This window comes from Hylobates moloch, unplaced genomic scaffold, assembly GCF_009828535.3.
Source record: "Hylobates moloch isolate HMO894 unplaced genomic scaffold, HMol_V3 SCAFFOLD_6, whole genome shotgun sequence".
In the NCBI taxonomy this organism is placed as follows: domain Eukaryota; kingdom Metazoa; phylum Chordata; class Mammalia; order Primates; family Hylobatidae; genus Hylobates; species Hylobates moloch.
Window position 1 is genome coordinate 128,501,020 of NW_026652281.1, and position 18,280 is coordinate 128,519,299.

The 18,280-nt window shown below is 41.4% G+C and overlaps 1 protein-coding gene across 16 annotated transcripts in view; it reads left to right on the forward strand.

Moving 5' to 3' along the window:
* The window catches only part of SLC36A1 (solute carrier family 36 member 1), a 230,218-nt gene that overhangs the window by 140,652 nt on the left and 71,286 nt on the right, over positions 1-18,280 (forward strand). For 7 of the 16 annotated variants that reach the window (XR_009213860.1, XM_032158414.2, XM_032158415.2 and 4 more), the window contains exons 1-2: positions 6,132-6,661; positions 15,938-16,085. Coding sequence is in view for 15 of the 16 variants with exons in the window: in XM_032158414.2 (XP_032014305.2) it covers positions 6,592-6,661; positions 15,938-16,085 (218 nt within the window). In the remaining variant the exon portion in view is untranslated. The other 9 variants (XM_058440062.1, XM_058440059.1, XM_058440057.1 and 6 more) reach the window with 8 other exon arrangements.

Genomic DNA, 18,280 nt, shown 5'->3' on the forward strand with positions numbered 1-18,280 from the left:
TCAATTTATATATTTCTATATTGTCTAACTTTTAAGAATATCTTAACCTATTACTTATATATTTTTTTACTGAGTATCTTAATGGCTTTATTGAAGTATAATTTACATACAATAAACTGCACATATTTAAAGCATGTAACTTGATAAGTTTCAACATATATATTCACCTGTGAAATCATCACAATCAAGATGGTGAACAAATTTGTCCCCTCAAAAATTTCCTCATGCCCCTTTATAATCACCCTCTCTCCTGTCTCTCTTCCGCATTCCCAGGCAGTGGCTGATGTGTGTTTTCTGTTACTTTATATTATTTTGTATTTTCTAGAATATTATATAAATGAAATATTTTCCTAATGTCTTTTGCTTAGCATAATTATTTTATGATTATCCATGTATAATTATTTTGACATTTATCCATTTTGTAGCTGTATTAATAGTTTTTTGGTTGAGAACATAATTTTTGTTTTAAAATTATTTTTCAAATAAATGTTTTTGTGTATATTTAGCATTTACAACATGATGTTATGCAATACATATAGATAGTAAAATCGTAACTATAGTGAAGTGAATTGTCATCTCCATCATTTCACATAGCTACCCATTATTTGGGGTTTCTTTTTTTGTGGCAAGAGCAGCTAAAATTTACTCATTTCACAGGAATTTTAAATACACTGTGATTTTTTTATTTTTAAAAATTTATTTTTAATTCACATAACTATACATATTTATGAGGTACACAGTGGTGTATACAATGTACAGCGATTACATCAGGGTAATTAACATATCCATCATCTCAAACACTTATTTATTTGTGTTCAGAACATTCAAAACCCCTCTTCTAGCTATGTGAAAATACATCCTATATTATTGTTACCTATGCTAATCTTACAGAGCTATAGAACTGATTCCTATCTAGCTGTAATTTTGTATCCTTTAACAAATCTCTCCCTATCCTTTCCTTCCACCCTGCTCAGCTACTAGTAACCTCTGTTTTACTGTTTGTACAGTACAATTGGATAACCTATAGTCCTTATGTTGTCCCTTTGATCTCTAGACTTATGGATCCTACATATCTGCTACTCCGTATCCTCTCACCTGCATTTCTCCACTTCCTCCCAACACTCCTGGGCCCTGGTCACCACTGTTTGATTCTCTATCTCTGTGTATTCGACTTGAAAAAAAAGATTCCACATATAAATGAGAGCATGCAATATTTTTTCTTTCTGTGTCTGGCTTATTTTACTTAGCATGATGTCCTCCAGTTTCATCCATGTTGTGGCAAATGGCAGGACTCCCTTCCTTTTTTAGAAAAATGTTTGTATATATACCACAGTTTCTTTATTCATTCTGCTGTCAATAGACACTTGGATTGTTTCTATATCTTGGCTATTGTGACTAGAGCTACAATGAATATGGGCATGCAGATACCTTTATGGGGTGGTGATTTCATTTCCTTCTAGTGTATGTCCAGAAAGGGGATTGCTGGGTCATATGGTAGTTCTATTTTTAATTTCTTTAGAAACCTTTATACTGTTTTCCAAAAAAAAAAAAAAAAGAAACCTTTATACTGTTTTCTATAATGGCTGCACCAATCTACAGTCCTACCAACAGTGTACTAGAATTCCCTTTTCTCAACATCTTCACCAATATTTGTTGTCTTTTGACTTTTTGATAATAGTCAACCTAACATGTATGAGGTGATATCTAATAATGGTTTTGATTTGCATCTCCCTGATGATTAATGATGTCGAACACTTTTTCATATGCTCGCTGAGCATTTTTATTTCTTCTTTAGAGAAATGTTTATTCAGGTCCTTTGCCCATTTTTAAATTGGGTTGTTTTTCTATTGCTGAGTTATATGAGTTTTGATAAATTTTGGATATTAAGCCCTTATTAGACATAGGGTTTGCATATGTTTTCCAATTCATAAGCTGCCGTTACACTTTGTTGATTGCTTCCTTTGCTGTGCAGAAGCTTCTTAGTTTGATGCAGTCCTATTTATTTATTTTTGCTTTTGTAATCTGAGCTTTTGGTCTGATATCCAAAAAAATCATTGCCAAGGCCAGTGTCCAGGAACATTTCCCCTATGTTCTTTTCTAGGAGTTTTGTAGTTTCAGATCTTACATTTAGCTCTTTTATCCACTTTGAGTTGATTTTTATGTACAGTGTAAGATAAACATCCAATTTCATTCTTTCTCACATAAAAACTAGTTTTCTCAGCACCATTTATTGAGGACACTGTATTTTCCCCACTGTGTTCTCTTGATAACCTTCTTTAAAATTAGTTGACCATATATGTTTGAATTTATTTCTGGGCTGTCTATTGTGTTTCATTGGTCTATCGTATCTGTTTTTGTGCCAGTACTATACTGTTTGGATTACTATATCTTTGTAATATAATTTTGAATCAGGAAGTGTGATGCATCCAGCTTGTTTTTCTTTTTCAGAATTGTCTTGACTCTTCAGGGTCTTTTGTGGACTCATGCAAATTTTAGGATTGTTTCTTATATCTCAGTAAAGAATGCCACTGGGATTTTGATAGGGATTGCATTGAATCTGTGTATTGCTTTGGATAGTATGGACATTTCCACAATGTTAATTATTCTGGTCCATGTGCATGGGATATCTTTTCATTTATTTGTGTCTTCTTCAATTTATTTAATCATTGTTTTATAGTTTTCAGTGTACACCCTATTCATGTCCTGGGTTAAATTGATTATCGAGTATTTTTTAATGCTATCACAAATAAAATCATTCTCTTTCTTTTTTAGGTAGGTAATTATTTGTGTATAAAAATATTATTGATTTTATAATTTTTTTTGAGATGGAGTCTCACTCTGTCACCCAGGCTGAAGTGGTGCCATCTCAGCTCACTGCAACCTCTGCCTCCCAGGTTCAAACAATTCTCCTGCCTCACCCTTTCAAATAGCTTGGACTACAGGCATGCACCACCATGCTGGGCTAACTTTTGTATTTTTAGTAGAGGCAGGGTTTCACCATGTTGGCCAGGCTAGTCTTGAACTCCTGACCTCAGGTGACCCACTGCCCTGGCCTCCCAAAGTGCTGGGATTACAGGCATGAGCCACTGCGCCCAGTCATGTATGTTGATTTTTATGTCCTGAAAATTTACTAAATTCATTAATTATAACAGTATTTTTTTAATCTTTGGGGTTTTCTACATATAGGATCATGTCATCTGCAGATAAAGATAATTTTACTTCTTTCTTTCTGATTTGGATGCCTTTCTTTCTTTTGCTTTTTTGGCTGATTGCTTTTGCTAGTACTTCCAGTACTGTGTTGAGTAGAAGTGGCGAGGGTGGGTATCCTTGACTGCTACTGGATCTTGGTGGAAAAGCTTTCAGTTTTTCCACATTAATTAAAATGTTAACTGTGTGTTTTTCATAAACGACCTTATTATGTTGAGGAATGTTCTTTCTATACCTAAACTATTGAGAGTTATTTTTATCAAGAAGATATGTTGGGGTGGGGGTTAGGGAAGGAAAGGATGTTGGACTTTGTCAAATGCTTTTTCCAGGTCAATTGAGATAACCATGTGTTTTTCATTTTTCATCCTGTTAATATGATGTATTATATTCCTTCATTAGTGTATGTTAAGCCAGCCTTGCATGCCAGGGATAAATCCCACTTGGTCATGATATATAATTTTTTTGATTGTTGTTGAATTCTGTTTGCAAATATTTTATTGAGGATTTTTGTACCAATGTGCATTAGCGAAACAGCCTGTAATTTTCTTTTCTTGTGGTGTCTTTCTCTGGCTTAGGTATCAAGGTGATGCTGGCCTCATAAAATATGTTTGGAAGTATTCCCTCTAGCTCCATTTTTTGGAAGAGTTGAGTAACAAATCTTCTACTCTGAATGTTTGGTAGAAGTCAGCTGTGAAGCCATCTGGTCTTGTTGGGAAGTTTAAACAGAAAACCAGAAAGTCAAATAGTCCCTGTCTCATCTTCAATCTCTTTATTTGTTATTAGTCTATTCAGGCTTTCCATTTCTTCCCGATTTCAATCTTGGTAGGTTGTATTTTTCTAGGGATTTCTCCATTTCATCTGGGTTATCCAATTTGTTGGCAAATAATTGTTCACAATAGCCCCATATGATTCTTTTTATTTCTGAAGCATCTATTGTAGTGTCTTCACGTTCATTTTTTTATTTTATTAGTCTTCTTTTTTTTTCTTAGACTAGCTAAGGGTACGTCAATTTTATTTTTTCCAAAAAATCAACTCTAATTTTATTGATTTTGTCTGGTTTTTTTTCTGTTGTTTATTTGATTTATTTCTGTTCTGCTCTTTCTTTTCTTCTTTTAACTTTGGGTTTTGTGAGCTCTTCTTTTTCCAGTTCCTGAGGTATAATGTTAAACTATTTAATTGGTCTCTTCTTTTTAATGTAGGCATTTATTGCTATAAACTTCTCTCTTAGAACTACTTTTTACTGCATTCCATAAGCTTTGGTATGTTATGTTTCCATTGTCAATTGTCTGAAAATATTTTTAAAATTTCCCGTTTGATTTCATCTTTGACCCATTGGTTGTTTTGAAGCATGGGACTGGGTACGGTGGTTCACACCTATAATCCCAGCACTTTGGGAGGCTGAGGTGGGCAGATCACCTGAGGTCTGAGACCAGCCTCACCAACATGGTGAACCTCGTCTCTACTAAAAATACAAAATTAGTCGGGCGTGGTGGCACATGACTGTAATCCCAGCTACTTGGGAGGCTAAGACAGGAGAATCTCTTGAATCCAGGAGGCAGAGGTTGCAGTGAGCCAAGATTGCACCACTGCACTCCAGATGGGGCAATAAGAGCGCAACTTTGTCTCAAAGAAAAAAAAAAAAGCGTGTTGTTTAATTTCCACATATTTGTGAATTTTCCAAGATTCCTCCTGTCATTGATTTCTAGCTTCATATTATTATGGTCTGAAAGAATATTAATATGATTTCAGTCTTCTTAAATTTAAGGCTTGTTTTTTGGACTAGCATATGGTCTATTCTAGAGAATGTTTCAAGTGTGTTCGAGAAAAAATGTGTATTCTGTTTCTGCTGATTGGAAAGTTCTGTATATATCTGTTAGGTTCATTTGGTTTAAAGTGCAATTCAAGTTCATTATTTCCTTATTTTCTCTCTAGTTGTTCTATCCATTGTTGAAAGTGGGATATTGACCTTCCTACTATTGTGTTGCTATCTATTTCTCCCTTCATGGCCATTAATATTAGTTGTATGTATTTAGGTGCTCCAATTTTGCAGGCATATATATTTACAGCTGTGTCTTCTTGATGAATTGACCCCTTTATCATTAAACAATGATCTTCTCTGTCTCTTCTGACAGTTTTTGGCTTGAAGCCTATTTGTTACATAATTGTTAAAGGAAAAATCTGTAACAAGGAGGTGAAAGGAGAAGCCTAGATAATACAATACTGAAATGTTGCCATCCATTTAAAAATGTTACTTTAAAAATTTAAATGTATTAAAAGATAATGTTGTCCTACCCCACAGTTCCATTTCCAGTAGCAACCACAGATGATAGTTTGTGTATGCTTCTGAAAAATTGACTAGAAGTTTTCAAAATATGCATATTTCTTATTATAAAAGCAACACGAACTCATCGAGATGTGTAAAAGAAAATACAGCCAGTGTAAAAATTAGCAATATTTCACAAACTCACAACTCAAGGGACAGTGCTCTTCTACTGGACTCTGCCCCATGCCCAAGATCAATGCCCCGTTCAGTTCCTATTCGCAGTCCCCAGCGCCCAGAAACATAGTCCTCCCAGCAGTGGCAGTAACGGTCGCCAGGTGGTGCTGTGGAGCAGAGCTCCGGAGCTCAATGAGAAAAAAGGCGCGGCAGCTCAAGGGAGCACGTGACCTCGGCTTCTGGCGTGGGCGGTGGGATCACGTGACGAGGCCCGGAAGCGGCTGCCGGGCAGCAAAGGAGGATGGCGAGGGGCTGATACTGAAGCCGGGAAGGGTGGGCTGTGCTGAAGCCAGAGCCGGAGCCTGAGCTGGGGCCAGGACCTGAGCAGTGAGTTTCTCCACTGACGAGTTCCGGCTGGCGGCGCTCGCCGCCTTGGGCAGGACCCACCTTGCCTTCCTCCCGGCGTGGCAGATGCTCCAGGTCAGGCACTGGACCCGCCCGGGCTGTGGGTCCGCGACTCCTCGGCGTCCCCGGGCCGCAGCTGCGGTACGACGCTGGCACCCCTCTATGAATTGGGCGAAGCGTGGAGATCCCTTGTCCCTCGCGCTATCTCCCTTGACCTCGTGGGGTTGGGATCTCACCGTCCTATTTGACTGACAGGTGGGGGAAACTGGGGTAGATGGTGAAGATAACCCAAAGGACCATCTAGGGCGTCTTTCACGCTTCGCACAGGGCTCCAGCTGTTTCCAGCAAATGTCTTGCCCGCTGCGGGAGCGCTGCTTGAGACAGGCTATAATGGGTCTTTGGGTCAGAACTGCAAGGACGCTGGGAAGTCGTCTGGTGCAGCTCCTTCCTAGGACAGTTGGAGAAACTGAGCCCTTACTCCAGGAAGGGGTAAGGGCTTGCCTGAGGTCATCCAGTGAGTTAATCGGAGACCCGCGACTAGAATGCAAATGTTCCTAAGCTTCAGCAGCTGTTTGCTTTTCACCACACTGCCTCCTGCGGGAAACTTGACATGTGAAAAGGCACTCCTTTCTGTCCGCTTCTCTTTTAGTCCTCTCCCTTTTTAGCTGTCTGCATTTTCCACCGCTGGGGTTGGATTGGCTCTGGGTGTGGTTCCGTGTTTGTTCATTATTTTTCTGCAAACTCATTCTTCTGTAGGTTTGGTTTCTAACCGTCCTGCATTCTATGTAAGTCACACCAAAATATGAAATATGAATCGGAATGTGCTCCTGGGAGGATAGGTGGCTGAGCCGAGGTTGTGGAGAGCCCTGGCATTAACTTGAAGAATGTAAAGACCTTTGCTTTATTTTTTCTGTAACTTGTCAGATTTGGGATTGCTTATTTGGATGGACGTTTTGCAGTTATTTGAATTTTGCTGAAGATAGCATCATGGTGCAATGGACAGAACAGAGATTGGGGAATCAGGACATTTTGTCCTAGCTCTGCCGCTTACCTGGCAACCTTAAGTGACTCGTGTTTGGGTTTCTCACTCTAGACAGTGATGGAATTGAATTCTTAAGGGCCCTTCTGCTGTGATCTGGATGTTGTGCATCTTTCTAGTTTTGTTTTTTTGTTTGTTTGTTTTTTAATAGAGATGAGGTCTCAGTATGCTGCCCAGGCTGATCTCAAACTCCTGGGCTCAAGTGATCCTCCCACCTTGGCCTCCCAAAGTATTGGGATTACAGGGGCGTGAGCCAGTGCCCCTGACCAGGGTCTGTTTGTTTTTTTATTCAGAGAGATTTTACCCCCTGTGTACACTGAGTATCAGCCTTGCAGCAAGACTTAATCTAATTGTCTAGGAAGCAGTTTCCTCTGCTTATTCCTCTGTTGCCATAAAATCCTCCTCCTCTGTCTTCCTATCTCTGTATTATGTCTAAGCTAAATACTAACAGCTGAAAATGATTTTTAACTGTCTGTTGTTATTTTAAACATGATCAGGGCCCTCTTCTGACTCTTGTCTAGAGCCTCGTTTACAGTAATTAACTTACTTGTACATTTAGAACATGTTTTCTTTAAAGATGTTCTTGAAGTCAAGTGGAAAGGGACAAACTTTGTGTTTGTCTGGGGATGGAGGCTACGTGCAGCAGAGGCTGTGCTGATAACAGCATTAAGCCTCTCCCTTTGTTTTCTGATTGTATCATTTATATTCGCCTGCTCTGGAGTCCTTGTTTTTTTTTTTTTTTTCTTTTTTTCTATTAATTTTTTTCTTTTTTTGCACACAAAACAATAAACATTTTCTAAAAATACATACAAACAAAAGGATGCATATCAAACATAGTCCTTGTTTTCCCTTTAAGGCGTGTAGCTGTTTATTCAGCCTCCTCTTGTGGCAATTCGAAGTGCTCGAGAGTTGTCTCTGTTCCAAAGGCGGTGTAAGAAAAAAGGGATTCCATTTATTTTGTAATATTCTGGAGACTACAACTGGGACCAATAGATGAAAGTGCCATAAGGGAAGGGTGTTTGGTAAGTGTTAAAAACTTTCAAAGAATTAGTGGTCTCCTGTATTAGAACACTGAGCACGGAGCTCCCTGTCACTGGAGGTAATTGTCTCTGGGCAATTACTTCGGGGATGTTGTAGATGAAATTAGATTGTTGGGTAGAGGGTTGGACTAGACAAAGTTTTAAGTTTTCTTTCAACTCAAGAGTCTGTGACATTCTAGGGCTGGACTTACTAGCATGTAGAGTGGATGGAGCAGATGACCACTTACTAGCATGTGGGATGGATGGAACAGATGTCCACTTACTAGCATGTGGGATGGATGGAGCTGATGTCCACTTACTAGCACATAGAGTGGATGGAGCAGATGTCCACTTACTAGCATGTAGAGTGGATGGAGCAGATGTCCACTTAGTAGCATGTGGGATGGATGGAGCAGATGTCCACTTACTAGCATGTGGGATGGACGGAGCAGATGTCCACTTACTGGCATGTAGAGTGGATGGAGTAGATGTCCACTTACTAGCATGTAAAGTGGATGGAGCAGATGTCCGCTTACTAGCATGTAGAGTGGATGGAGCAGATGTCCACTTACTGGCATGCAGAGTGGACGGAGTAGATGTCCACTTACTAGTATGTGGGATGGATGGAACTGATGTCCACTTACTAGCATGTGGGATGGATAGAGTAGATGTCCACGTGGGATGGATGGAGCTGATGTCCACTTACTAGCATGTGGGATGGATGGAGTAGATGTCCACTTACTGGCATGTAGAGTGGATGGAGCTGATGTCCAGTTTTGTGATTACTTTGTTTCTATTTATAACCTTGTCTCAGGTAACTATTCTCATGTTAAGTACTCCTGCTTTTTCTTTCTTTTTATCACCACCACCTCCCCTCCAGTGAGTATCTCAGTTCTTTAAATGCTTGATATCTCTTTAAAGGTCAGAAGAGTGAATAGTCTTCTGTTTCTGCTTTTCCTGGCCTGGTGCTGATAGCCCCTTCCAAAGTGCATGACTGATTAACATTACTCACACCTAGGCCAGCTTTTCTCTTTTTTCCTGTAGAGGAACTCACATGGAATCTGTTTATTTCCATCCAGGACTTCTCTTGTTTCCCATAGAAGAAGCTCTCACTGAGTCTGTTTACTTCCACCAGGCCTTGGAAGAATCCTGTACCTCTCTCCTTTGGCCAGGCCTTACTGTGATGAGCACATAAAGGTAGCCTCTACTTAATGGGCATGGTGGCCGATGGATGGGGCGTTGTAAATAGGCTGAAATAGGAACCACACAGTGCTGCATTTGGGGTTGTCTCTTCTTTTATCCCCCAAAACATTTCTCTTGGAAGCCTTGACACCCAGGGCCAGTTCTTTTTGTACTTATTATTATTATTTATTTTATTTTATTATTATTATTTTTTTGGAGATGAGGTCTCACTATTTTGTCCAGGCTGGTCTTGAATTCCTGAGCTCAAGCAGTCCTCCCACCTTGGCCTCCCAAAGTGCTGGGATTACAGATGTGAGCCACCACGCCTGGCCCCAGGGCTAGTTCTTAATGACCATCTCTAGTAGCAAGAGCCCCTCTGTGCTTTCCTTTTCCATGAAGTTAGGAAATCTGTCTGTGGGTTACTGAGATGTTCATGTCACTTAGATCACCATCTCCAAGATAGGGACATGGCTTCACAATCCAGAGTTTTAAATGGAGCCCATACTGCAGACTTTGGTGAACTTTCTCACTTCCTGTCCTTGAACTTCTCTGTAGTAATAATCACAATTGCTATCATTAATGAGGGTTTATTATGTTGCAGACAACATATCTAACATTTATTTATTTTTTCCTCCTATCTTCATAACAATATTGTGATGTAGATGTTATTAATGACATCTTTCAGATGAGGAGACTGCGGCAAAGGGCGATGAATTAACTTGCTCAGAGTCACACTACCAGACTACAAACTCAGGTGCTTTTTATTATGCAGAATACCCCTGCAGACCTAATCCTGCCCCAGGCTCTGAGGCCAGCTTTGTTCGCAGGGAGATTTTAAGGAGGGTATATAATTTAAGGTGTGGTAGAAAGAACACTGGACTGGGATGCTGGTTTGCTAGATTCTCATCTCAAATCTTTGATTACCTGGGGCCTGGATGAGTCAGCCTTTGTGTGTGGACCCTGGTTTTCTGACCCCTAAGAAGGAACCTGGAGCTTGATCTTCTCTAAAGCTATACCTGGTGCTAACATTTAGTGATCTTCATGGTTGTGAGTAAAAGTGTGCATGTTTGCCTGTTCAGCAGCTGCTTTGTGCAGAACCTGCTGAGGTCAGCAGCTGCCCTGTACCTGTTCTAGCGTCAGACTCCTACAGGAAAAAGTCTCAATATGTGGAATGTTCTGCTCTGGTAAGTTGGATGGAATTCTATCTGATGCTATTTTAAAAACAAATTATGTAGAAGTCAAATCATTTTACTTTCCTCCCTGTAGACCACACATAGCAACACAGTCTGTGTCCTTGTTCATGTTTTTAGAATTCCATCGACAGAGAGGAGAAAATACATCTGGGGAATTTGCTGCTGCTCTGAGTTCCAAAGTCCAAACCAATGTAATTGTTTCAGAATAATGGATGACCCTTAGCTTGCAAACAAGTGACACCAATGCATGAATTCTGGTAGGAGGTGAGGCCTAGGGTGTACCTATCATAATAAGATCATATATTTTTTGTAGTGCTTTCTATAAATATACCTATAATCAAGATTACCTAGGAAGCTAGTTAAAAATAAAATGCCTGGTGCCTGTAATCCCATCACTTTGAGAGGCTGAGACGGGTGGATCCCTTGAGGTGAGGAGTTTGAGACCAGCCTGGCCAACATGGAGAAACTCCATCTCTACTAAAAACACAAAAAATTATCTGGGCATGGTGGTGAGCACCTGTAATCCCAGCTACTCGGGAGGCTGAGGCAGGAGAATTGCTTGAACCCAGGAGGCAGAGGTTGCAGTGAGCTGAGATCACACCATTGCACTCCAGCTTGGGCAACAGAGGGAGACACCATCTCAAAAAAAAAAAAAAAAAAAAAAAAGACAAAAACGGCCGGGCGCGGTGGCTCACGCTTATAATCCCAGCACTTTGGGAGGCCGAGGCGGGCGGATCACGAGGTCAGGAGATCGAGACCACAGTGAAACCCCGTCTCTACTAAAAATACAAAAAAATTAGCCGGGCGTGGTGGCAGGCGCCTGTAGTCCCAGCTACTCGGAGAGGCTGAGGCAGGAGAATGGCGTGAACCCGGGAGGCGGAGCTTGCAGTGAGCCGAGATCGGGCCACTGCACTCCAGCCTGGGTGACAGAGCAAGACTCCGTCTCAAAAAAAAAAAAAAAAAAAAAAAAGACAACAACAACAACAACAAGAAACATAGGCTGGGCATGGTGACTCACGCCTGTAATCCCAGCACTTTGGGAGGCCAAGGTGGGTGGACCACCTGAGGTCAGGAGCTTGACACCAGCCTGGCCAACATGATGAAACCCCATCTCTACTAAAAATACAAAAAAAATTAGTCAGGTGTGGTGGTGCACACTCGTAATCCCAGCTATTAGGGAGGCTAAGGCAGGAGAATTGCTTGAACCTGGGAGGCAGAGGTTGCAGCGAGCTGAGATCGCACCACTGCACTCCAGCCTGGGCAACAAGAGTGAAACTCCGTCTCAAATAAATAAATAAAAATAAAATAAATAAAATAAAATAAAATGCTAAGGTGGAATCAAGTTGGGCCCAGAAATCTATTTGTTTTTTTTTCATTGAAGTATGTTTCATTTAACCCAATATATCCCAGATATTATCATTGCAATATATAATCCGTATAAAGATTATTAATTCATGGGATATTTCAAAATTTTATTGGTACCAGTTCATTGAAATCTAGTGTGTGCACATTTCAATTTTACCCAAGTGTATTTCAAGTGTAAGATAGCTATTTATGGCTAGTGGTTACTGTACTGGATGGTACAACTTTAGAATATGTTACCATCTGTTGATCTTAATCTTCCTTTAACTTTTTAGTGACAAACCCAGTCACTAAAAAGTTGAAATTGGAATCCTGAAACTTTAGAAGTGAAAGTGTACTTAGAAATCATCTAATGCAGTCTTCTCAATTCTGTATCAAAATAAGAAAACAACTCTGGGACTAAAATGACAGCCAGGTTATGTTCTCCTGAGTCCTGAATCCCATGCTGTTAAAATGGGAGCATTAGCATTTGAATTTATTAGAAAAATTTCTGGCCTTGCCTTAAAAAAAAAATCGCTATAGAATTCCCCTTAAAATTGCCCACTTCTGGAAAATTTAACACATACAAATTTTTATTTTTAAAAACAGAATAAATTTTATTCTGTTTTTAAAAATAAAAATTCAATTTGCACATACATTTTCCATATTGCATCCGTTGCACAAAGTGATTCCACCTGCTCATTTTTAGTGCCAAGCTAAAAATGGCATATTTTGTAGATTGAAGAGCAATGCTTGTCTATTTATACAGCTAAAACAATAGTTACATAAGGAAAAAGAAGGAAATGCTTTAAGGTTTGTACACTTAAATTTTTTTTTTTTTTTTTTTTTGGCCATCAAACTTGCAGACTTTTCTTACTCAGTTGCTCACTCTTCTGAGTTTAAATATCTAATGGAGATTTTGGCTTTGAGTTCTGTTCACTGTCCTCAATAATCTGAAGGACAAGCTTCCCTTCAACTCTCACATAGTACAACCCTCATTTGGACAGTTAACAGGTACTATTAAAATCTCCCATAAGGCAGGAACTGGCAATTGCAGCAATAGACTTGGCTATCAGATTTCATCAAAGGGAGCCCAAGGGCAGCGTGGCCATGGATGCCAGCACTCAAGGGGGCAGACAGCAGGAGGAGGAGGCCTTGGTTTCCAAAAAGAGCCATAGAAAGAACTCCAGGGAGTGGCTCTTCCCACTGTCTGATGCTTGAATCCTTACATAACTGCTCTGAGAAAGGGCTTTTGCTTTGGATTTTTTCAGGGATAAGGGAACAGGCTTTCTCTCAGAGTGATCTGTTCTATTTGGAACAGATCTGTCTTTGACAGAAAGTTCTTCCTTATGCCTAGCAAAAAATCAGCCCTCTTGACTCTCCACTTACTGATCCTAGCTCTGCCTGACCTTTGAGGCCCCAAATAACAAGTCTAATCCATGTGACAGCTTTTAAAGACAGTTTTTGTACCCCTCAAGTTGCTAGGTGGAACCTTCTCAGTGCTTTCAACCATTCCTCATTTAGTTGGTTTCCTACCCCTCTTGATCCTAGTTCTGACCCCTGGATATACCACAGTTTGTCATTATCCTCTTTATAGCATGTTGCCTGGAAGAGAACACATTATCTGGCAATTCTGAGTTGTGTAACATGTACCCATGTGTAACATCTAGCATGCAGAGTGGATGGAGCAGATGTCCACTTACAGGCCTGTAGAGTGGATGGAGCCGATGTCCACTTACTAGCATGTGGGATGGATGGAGCTGATGTCTACCCATGATTCTCTCATGTCCTAATGCAACCTAGAATTGTGTTGGTTTATTTGGCATCTTGGATTATATTATTGCCTTCTGTTGAGCTTATCATCAACCAGAACTCCCAAGCAGAATTTTTTTTTCTGTTTTCAGTATGCATGCAGTTGCTTAGCCACATCTTCCATATCCCACAGGCTTATCGGACCTTAGATCTATAGATTTCAGCTTCTTGTTGAGAAGTTTTCTTAGCAATATTCTGCTGTGGGTAACTTCGGTTTTTATACACAACATAAAGAAGCCTCTTTACAGTGTTTGAGATAAATTGAACATCTGTACCAAGTAGACAACAGAGTGGTTTCTTGGTTGCTAGGGAAGGATTGGGCAATTAATGAGTCCCTGTATTCCATCCTTTCACCTTCAGTAATATATAGGTGTCAACCTAAAGGAAGAAGCTGAGACATGAAATGCAATTTTTAACAGTGTACTTGAACTGTTTACTTGAACAAAGTGAGGACGGCTGCCCGGGACACACTTCCAAGTTGCCTGGGGGAGTGCTTCCTTCGGCCTTTGTCACCACAGGTTCTTAAAGGCAAAAGCAAACAAGGAGAGGACTGATACAAAGTGATTTGACAGGAATTCTCATCAGTTTACAGAAATAGCATGGATTAGTGATGGGCTGTACATTGTTGGACTATAGGGTATGAGTTATGATGTCCAGTGTTAGCATTTTATGACTTAGTGGTGTCAGTTAGTCTAGAACCCACATAGCAAGTGGCTTCAAGAGGTAATTATTTAACTCAAAGGGGGAGTGACATGTGACTGCTGTCACATTTTAGTGCCTCTCTGGACCCGTAATTTAAAGGGATTCCTCAGATAAAAGGTTTCTTTTCTTTCTCACAAGATTCACTTGGAAGGTTCTGTCTTCAGATGCTTTTGGTATGTTGGAAAGGACTAGAAATTAGCAGCTTTTTCTTTTTTTTGGTATGGTGCCCAGGCTGGTCTTGAACTCCTGGGCCCAAGTGATCCTCCCACCTCAGCCTCCCCAAATGCTGGGATTACAGGTGTGAGACACTGCACTCAGCTGCTGTTTGCATAAATAATTATGTTCATTGATGCCTAGAATATTAGTGCTAGAGGGAGCTGAGAGATAGTTTATGCCCCATGCTTTTTGCACATTTGAAAATGGTTCAGAGGTACTAAGCAAACTGTTGACAGAGGCAGGCTTGGCTCCTGGGCCTCCTGGGCCTCCTGACATACCTATAAACTGATTTACAAGCTTATGCCTGTATAGCAAGAGGTTTCAATGCTGGTATTAAGATACTTCAGAGATTTTTTTTTTTTTTCTCCCGGCCCTCTAGTGAGTTTAATTGCCCCAGAGCTGGCTGGTGTCCTTGAATTCCTCTAGCTCATGAGTAAATGAAGCTCTCATAGATTTTTAGCCAAGTGGCTCTGGCAGTGAAGCTAGGCAGGATCCTCTCTGGGATTTCCAGGTCCTTTGCTGGCATTTTGCCAGGTACTTCCCTTGTGAGACAGTTTGGAGGTCCTTCCTGCATTGCAGTTGGTGAGAGAAAATGCGATCTCCGGCTGCATTTTCTTGAAACCTCCGCCTCCCGGTTTCAAGCGATTCTCCTGCCTCAGCCTCCCGAGTAGCTGGGATTACAGGCATGCACCACCACGCCCGGCTAATTTTGTGTTTTTAGTAGAGACGGGGTTTCTCCATGTTAGTCAGGCTGGTCTCGAACTCCAGACATCAGGTGATCCGCCTGCCTCGGCCTCCCAAAGTGCTGGGGTTACAGGCGTGAGCCACCGCACCTGGCCCAGAGAGGATTTCTTGAGTGAAACGTGTTCTCTATTGAAGGCAGAGGAAAAAGAGTATACAATGAGAAATACCCAGAGTTCCATCCCCCCAAGAGCTTGTGCATATATATATGTATATACAATTGAACTATTGTACAAGGTCCAAGACATTAGCTCAGAGAAAGGAGTAGAGAATCCTGACCTAAGGAATGGGGAATGCGGAATTCCTGGAAGCACTTCTCTTTCATTTTCCCCCACTCCTCCCAAGCAGTGCCTCACTTCTGCCTTGTCTAGCTGTACTCTGGAAAATTAAGAAATTTATGAGTGTAGCACCAAGTATACCAGTGGGAAGGATGGGAGTCAGAAGTCAAGTGAACTCAGCCCGCCTCTGTGTACTTTGCACTTTTCCATTTCCCTTGGTACCAGACACTTTCATACTTAATCCATAGTGCAGCTGTCACAGTGAGCAACTCTGACAATGACAGCTTCTACCCTAGAGGCCACCCCAAACATGGAGCTAAAGGCTCCAGCTGCGGGAGGTCTTAATTCTGGCCCTGTCCCCCCAGCTGCCATGTCCACGCAGAGACTTCGGAATGAAGACTACCACGACTACAGCTCCACGGACGTGAGCCCCGAGGAGAGCCCGTCGGAAGGCCTCAACAACCTCTCCTCCCCGGGCTCCTACCAGCGCTTTGGTCAAAGCAACAGCACAACGTGAGTAGCTGTTACCTTCTCCTCTCCTGGGTGGGATTCGTGTTCCTAAGTCTCCCTTGGACTTATTTTTCCTCCCCGATTTCATCAGTCCTCCACTTTACAGAGGAAGGTCAGCAGTGAAGAGATTGGGCGAGTGACTGCGCTGAGATTTGCCTTCCTGGGCCGCCACTCTCTAGGCAGTTTCTTATTCTTTGTTCCTTTCAGCTGTGTTGGCCCCACAAGGCTGGTGCCAAGTGAGAGCTTGGACTTAAGAAAAGCTTCTACAGAGGACATTCTTTTAATTTAAAACTGTGTCATCTGTGCTAGAACCCCAAATAATCTCCAAGCATAATCGGAAGCTTCCTTTGCAAAGTCTCCCCCCGACTTCTGCCCCATCACCAAATCAGTATTCATTTGACTGAAGAAGTGGGAAGAGAGAAGAATTAACTTCTGCACTTAAAAAATTCAGGGTTGGTAGGAAAGGAAGATAGACTTTGCATTCTCCAAAGAGGGCTTATATCTTATCTTCAGAAATTGGAACCCCAGACTCATTTGGGCTGAGTTTGACCCTCTTCAGGTCTCACTTTCCCCAAATGTAAGGAAAAATTGAGGACTCCACCGTGAAGCTATCCTGGCTGTGTGGGCTCACCACTTGAATTAGAAAATTCAGAGGAAGTTTTGCTACTCCATTGAGTTTCCCAGCTACTCCTGATCTCAGCAGACCTCTGACTTTTCTCTGTGTCCCAGCATCTCAGCTTTTGCAGTCCTTCTGTTTATTCCTCAAGCTTAGCTATTACCTTTTCTGTGTTTCCTTGTGGACTGAGTGTGACTTACTGAGAGATCCTTCATGTCCTAGACTTATGCCATTCCTGATGACTGCCCACGCGGACCATGGAAGTTTCTCCTGGGGCTCATCTGGAGAAGCTCCCTCTGCCTGCACTGTCTGCTGGTACAGGGCATTTTCTCTTGTGAACTAGGGTGGAACTAGAAGATGTGGTCTGTCCACATTCCCGGCCCATCACCACCACTAGCTGATTTCTATGCCTCAGGCTGGAAGTACTCAACTAGTCCTCTAAGATTCTGTTTCTGTAGCTTATTTCTCAGGGGTATGCTTTTGTAGATTCCCCATTAGCCTGCAGTGGGAGTTAGCTGGTGGTAGATTGCTTAGAGCACAGCTGGCAGCAGTGTGGATCACCCTGCCCCTCTTTCCTCCAACCTTATCAGCATTGGCAGCCCCCATGCAGAAGCATCTCCACACACAGCCAATGGCATGTGATGGCTTCCCTTCAGAGGTCATGCTCGTTATCGTAAGATACTTCTAAGCTTCCCTCTCTGTAGTTTCCTTTGCAGTTTTTGCTCCTTTTTGATCTCAGATATCAACTTGTCTAAGCAATATTTAGCAGATGAGGTCTGGATTTTTATGTCTATAGAGACATCTCTGAAGCTCAAAACCTACCAACTAGCAACTTTAGGATAGTAGCTCATAGGTTTTGGACAAAGTTATGTCCTTGTTTCTTGGAAATTGAACAAATCAGAAGATACCTTCCTCGGGCTTGTATTGTGACATTTTCCAGGGTATACTTTGTTCTCAGGTTCCCTTCCTGCCTTGATGTTGTGATACAGTGTAGGTGACCAGGAAAGCCCATCTGTAGTTGATGGCAGGTATTACAGTCCCATCATAGGTCGTACAAGATAAAGTAATTTGCTGGGGCTTAGAGGACTGGTTGAGTACTTCCAACCTGGGGCATAGGATCCACGCAAGGATTTATGTAGAAAACATGCCAGGTATGATTAAGGTAGAGGTTGATTTTGAGGACCTTCTTAACCTAAATTAATCTTTTAATATGTTGGAAGTGTTAGGGACAAGTTTTTGAGCTGAGTTCCTTTTATATTTTTGCTTTGCCCTACCCTTTTATCTAGTTTGCCAAGGAACAAAATACATGGAAGTACTTCTGCACCTACTGCACATATGCATGCACACACCTGGCTCTTCTAGAAGTCAAGGGCTCAGCAAAAACCCCTAGTTAGGGGGTGCAAATAGGAATGCCAAACACTTCCATGAGTTTCATGAGTTATTTCCTTTTATTTTTTTGAGACAGGGTCTTGCTCTGTTGTCCAGGCTGGAGTGCAGTGGCACAATCATGGCTCACTGCAACCTCCATCTCCTGGGCTCAAGTGATCCTCCCACCTTAGTTTCCTAAGTAGCTGGGACTACA